The sequence below is a fragment of the Pteropus vampyrus genome, unplaced genomic scaffold, assembly GCF_000151845.1.
Source record: "Pteropus vampyrus isolate Shadow unplaced genomic scaffold, Pvam_2.0 Scaffold208, whole genome shotgun sequence".
Classification (NCBI taxonomy): Eukaryota; Metazoa; Chordata; class Mammalia; order Chiroptera; family Pteropodidae; genus Pteropus; species Pteropus vampyrus.
Genome location: NW_011888989.1, coordinates 1,974,873 through 1,980,872, shown reverse-complemented (window position 1 = coordinate 1,980,872; position 6,000 = coordinate 1,974,873). Strand labels below are relative to the sequence as shown.

General features: G+C 35.3%; 1 protein-coding gene across 2 annotated transcripts in view; it reads right to left on the bottom strand.

Moving 5' to 3' along the window:
* COG5 (component of oligomeric golgi complex 5) overlaps positions 1 to 6,000 on the bottom strand; it is a 290,537-nt gene that overhangs the window by 15,894 nt on the left and 268,643 nt on the right. For both annotated transcript variants that reach the window (XM_011372500.2, XM_011372499.2), the window contains one exon: positions 2,076 to 2,152. In XM_011372500.2, coding sequence (XP_011370802.1) covers positions 2,076 to 2,152 — 77 coding nt within the window. The remainder of the gene's footprint in view (positions 1 to 2,075; positions 2,153 to 6,000) is intronic.

Genomic DNA, 6,000 nt, shown 5'->3' with positions numbered 1-6,000 from the left:
CACATGTGGGTGTGCATCTGTAGGTATATGGGTTTGTATGTAGTTGCAGGTTTGCATGTAAGTCTATGCAAAACTGCAATGCAGAATAACTCTGACTGAGTCATAGTTAAAAGTGTAAAACCCATCTAGATTGACCATTGTCCCATTAGAGAAGCTAGGTATAAAAAATGTAGAATTTTCTTTTATTATACATTGATCAATCATTAATTTTTTATTCCATAAATAGGTACTAGAAGGTATCACTATTCAAATGCTAAAAGACCCTTTAGTGTCCTCTTTTCATGTGAGAATTGGGAGGTTAACAGAAAACTCCCATCTTAAATGACTTTTAACACACTGGTCTTATATAAACCTGCAGATCTTGTATCACCATATTGTGACATAACTTTAATAAAGGCCATCTTGTTTCAGCAAACAGAAAGATAAGCACTATTTTAATACAAACATATGCAATAAACAACTAAACATGGGAGCTAGGACAATTAAAAGTAATAGCCTAATCTTAATATAGCAAATCGAAGTCACAGCTTTTCCCAAACTCTTTTCATTAACTAGTTGCTTAATATCCTCCAGTGTACTAACTGATTCTGTTACTCAGGGCAGCATTTTATCACCCAGCTGGGACTGTTGTGTTACCATCTTATTCAAAGTAAGTGATTTTTACAGGAGTTTTATTAGGGTTATTTTAATTATACAGACAGATGAGTAGGGGATCATAACCCTAAGACCTCTTAATCTTTCAACTTCTCCATGTTTGGTAGCATCTCACTTTTAAGTTTTTTGAAATCTCCACTTGTGATTTCATTTAAAATTTTTTTGAAACCCACCTCTGCACAGATCGGCATTTGAGAAAAAAATTCAGGCTCTTATGTTGGCATTAAAAAAAATCTCTGCCAATTACAAAGCACAGAACTCCCTTTTTAATTAACAACTTGGATTCTTATATTTTGAGTGACATTTCATCTGAATTTTCTACTACCAAAAGCTGAGATGACATAAGAGAGTGAAGTGATTTAAAGGACATACTGCTTATTGGTTACTCTAGTTTCCAGTACTGAGTCCATTTTTACAAAGCCACATGCCTGGACTCTTACCTAATCTTCACAGAAATACATTCAAAGACTACTGTATGCTGTTGGATATTATAGATAGTTTATATCAAGGCTTCCTTTCTGGTATGCTGTGGTCACAAAATGGTTATAAGTATTATGTTGATCTCTTCAACCCTCAGGGATGGTCATCTTTTTGAATATATATACATTTTCTATGTGTGCCATGGTGTGAAAAAGTTTGGGAAGTTCCGGATTATTGAATAAACAGCCGTATGTACACCTTCTTATTTTCTAAAATCTGCTATTGAAGACACTAGTCATTAAGCTAATGTTCCTTAACACTGACGTTAAGAAAAGACCTACCCAAGCATTCATCACTGAAAGTTTTTTCCCATTAAATAGGCATATTCTTAGATCATGAGTATGAATTAACTCACTGTTTTTCTTTCTTGAACTGGTTTTCAGGAAGCTCAATCCTAAATTTTGTGCTCAACTGCACTAACCATCTTCTGTCGAAATCACCTACTACATTCACAGTTATTCACTACATTTTATCACTAAATGCAGTTCTTTTAATACTCTATTCAATAGTTTTGTTATGGAATGTAACCTATGACCTATTTAGAAGTAGACTGGATTGAAAATGATAAATGAACAAGGGAAAACTTCAGAAAAAAGATGTTTATGTAATTATGAACTGCCTGGTATTACTATTCAATATATTTCTGTAAAAATTGAATAAAAAAATACCCCTAGAAAGAGCATAATAAAATTTACCAGCTCGATCTTCTGAAATGTAACTCAAAAACAAAACACACACACACACACACACACTCATTAGTCATTGCATATAATTTTAGACAGGTTTCTGGTTTGAATAATAACTTTTGAGATGAACCATTATTGTAGGTAATAAATTGGTTAAATCTCAGCAATTTTATAGTTCAACAGAAATAAGAGAAAAGTATTTATCTGCTGATAGGCTATGGATATATTAACAGCAATTACAGAATTATGTCTCACCTGAATGACCTCAACATTCGATAGGACTTTCCTAAATCAGATACTCTTCTGCAAAATGGACCCACAGCCAACTCCATCTGAAATATTAAAAGATAATGTTCATAGCTTTTTATGTGAGCATCCTAAAGTGAACTGGGGACACATGTAATAAACTTAATTTTATCTGGACTATGAGGCAAGTTTTAAAAGTCAATCAAATTTATTAAAAGGCAAGAATTTAGATAACTTTTGCACTTATTTACTAAAAGGGAATAAGATGAGACAATTCCTCCCCCCCAAAAATAGAAAAACATTTTTTTGTTATGTAAGAGAAGAAAGTTTAGACTTTTTCCCCATTGAAAATCAGAAAAAGGAAGGTTTTCAAGACCGATTCTGTGCCTGTATTTTAAGTAGTCATAACAAGTCTTTTTACATTAAATGTAAAAAATGACAATTTTTACCAGGTTGGTCCAACTAATTAAAAGCGCTGACTCTGGAGGTAGCACATCTTTGTCAGAATTCCAGTCTACAATGACTAGTTGTTTGGCCCTGGACTTAACTTATTTAAGCCCCAGGTTTCTTATTTGTCAAATGGAGATAATAATACCTACTTCATAGAATTATGCAAATAAAATAAGCAATTCCACAAAGCATTGTGTCCATGGCATATACAGTAAGTGCTCTTTAAATAATGGCAATTATTATCAGTATTTTAAAAACTTTCCCGCATTTAAATTATTAGTAATTTAATTTGCTTCCTGACTCAAGAATTTAGCAACTATTGGTTTTGCTTCTCTTTATTTTCCTCCTTTGACTGGAAATTTTACTTGTCATTAATTGGAGTTTTAGGCTACCTGTTCTTTATCTACCAAGTACATATACAAATATGAAAGTTCTTGCATATGTGGAATTCAGAGGACACGGTTTCTCCACGCTTGCTATAAAGAGGACCCTAGTAAAGAAAAGTTTAGAAAATGGCTGAAAAAAGGCTGCTCCCTGGTAATGCAGTATCTTTCTTCAAGAAAAACATAAGAAAGGAAAGTGAGGGTTTCTATACTGCTGGCAATCCTTTTGAAAAACTGTTCAAATCTCCTTGCTACTGTAAGACCATGGAGACCTAAACGATCATTCATTTAAGAAAGATTTTTGACTTCCTGTTAATTGCAGGCACCAAGCTAGACACAGGAATAAGAAGATGAATTAGACTCTCTTGCCTTCATGGAGCTCTCTCAAATTTAGTGAAGAAGGGGATATACGTTTATCCAAACAATATAATTATTACTCCATAAAAGCATAAGAAAGATATGTATATGCACACAGACATATAGATACACATATAATGATGATTATTCAGCAAAATGACAAGTGTGGTATCAAATGTATGATCTGTCAGGGAAGAACTGAGGACAATGTCCTTGAGATGGTCTTGAAGGTGACCAATGGCCAGGTGAATTTTTCTCATAACATAGACACAGAGTATATACTGTATGTCCTAGAGGGAAAACTCACAAAGTTGGAAAACTCAGTAAAATAGAAAAGGAAAAATAAATAAAAAGAGAAAAATCTCAGGAAGAAATGTCAGGATTCTTGCCAACGATGCAAAACAGAGCAGCTCTGAGCCAGTGCTAAACTCAAAAGATAATGGGTGATGGGCTCTTCTGTGTGGCCTGTTTTGTTTATTCACTCAGTGGGAGTTTCTGGTTTTCTTTAGAATGTGTCATTTATTTTACACTGAGTACAAAGTAAAAATGAGATTATCATGTATCTCCAATTATATACCGAACTGTGTGTGTGTGTGTGTGTGTGTGTGTGTGTGTGTGTGTGTGTGTGTGTATAAGTGCATACATACATATGATGGTTTTTTACACACTGAAAAGTATTTTTAACGGAATGTTTTTGTCAATTTTTTTTTAATTACTCTAGGGGGTTTCATCATCTTCAAAAATTAAACCAAACAACCTTTGCCTTAGCACTTGAGCAGGATTGAATGTTAAAACAAATAAGTGGCTAAGAAAAAATTACAACATGAGAGAATATGACCTTGAATGGCTGTCTGTGTAATCTATAATGATGCAGATTTCTATGCCATAGTACAATTTCAAAATGTTAAGTATTTAAAATATATTTCTCATCCACAAAATACCTTTAGGGTATTAAAAACCATTTTCTTCTGTCAGAATTCCATTAAATAATAAAGGCCATATTTCTAAAGGGCAGGAATTTTTCTTTTAGAGGAGGAGACTCTGCAATTAGCTGTGGATAAAAAAATGGCATGTGCAACTCTCCTGTTTGGAGAGAATTGAGAGGTCAGCTGCAGGCCCAGTGAACTAATTACATAGCTACTCCTTGCCCACCACAGACATTTGGTTAACCACAGGGCATCTGTGGATGCTCCTAGGACACTCCTGCCCTGACATTGTTAAGGAGAAAAAGGATAGGAATTAGAACAGAAATTAGAATCTTGATTATTTTGTTTTCATTTCTAAGTTTGTATTTTCAGGCAAAAAGTGAAATATAGTTATAAATGTATACTTCAAGGACACGAGAAGACCTAAAATAGAAGTGCTAAAAGTACCACTGAGTAAATAATTTAATGCTAACTTCAATAGTTATCCTTTCCCTCAGGGAAGAAATGAAACAAGGAGCAGAGGGGAGTGTGTGCTTCAGAGAACAGTGTGGACAAGTCCCTAGAGAGATTCTGAAAAGGCAGAACCCCAGAGGCCTTCAACAAGCTTAGTGCTTTAGAACTGCTGTGATTCGTGTAGACACGGAGACCATGTGGTCACAGTGAGGAAGTAATTGCCTGTGGGAAACCACCTTGTGCTGTGACCTGATTCCTAAGGGGACTGCATGTTGGGCACTTCCTCATCATGAACCCTCCAGATGGCTCCCTGCAGCCACTTCTCTTTCACCTGTGCAATGGTGCCTGCCAGTGGGGAGAAGTTAGGATTCCTAAATAAATCTTTAAAATATATCATGATCTGTCTTTGCAACTGGACTTTATGCCAAATAATCAGCATTCCAAAACATTCTCCATTAATCTCTTCTTGAGCAATTTATCTTTCTGTTATCTATGCCAGAATAGAAGGCACTTCTGTCACAAGAACTCTTCATATTCACAGAGGATTTGTGTATTCCTGATTCCAGTGGCTTCAATGGCTTGGTTTAATTTTGAATACAAATTGATAGACCTTTCAATAATGAGGCAGTCAAAAGGCTTTCTAGTCCCCAGTTGTCACCTGTCATGAATATAAATGCCAGGGTGATGCTATTTAAATATTTTGACTGACCCCCAAAAAAGTACTTCCAACCAAATTAAAGGCTGAAAGCTGAGGTGTAACAACACAAAATTGCAGTTGTGGCAAGAAATCAAATCAAATAAAAACCCCAAATTCACTTTAATTTTTTAAAAGATGGGAGGTGTAATAATATAACAATTGAATAATATTTGCCAAAACGGTCACAAACATGATTATGATAGTGCTTCCACCCGTCTTCCTGTGCCTATGACCTACAGGACCAGGAAGCCATCCCCAAGCTGAGTGGATGGATGTTTGAAACCGGGGCACACTCTACAGGAGTGAACAAAGGAAGCAGCTCCTCACAGACTGCATCAACCTATGTCACCGCAGCGCTGGAAAATATACTCAACATTGAAGAAATGCTATCTTGTAAACACCTTTTCTAAATATATTTAAGAAATGAAAAACATAGGATGCCTAGGAACTTAAGTTAGTAACAATGATTGATGAGTTTCATTTATCTTAAGGGAAGAGACCTAGGAATAGGTCTGGTTTATTAGGCAACATGTCCTTAAAAAGAAAGAATGCCAAATAAAATTCTGAATAATGCAGTTTTAGGAAAGTAAGAGCTCAGCCCTGCCACTGGCTGCTCTGCATTTTGAGCAGGGGCTAGCTGCAGTAGCAAGGGTTAAAGGACAGTGCTT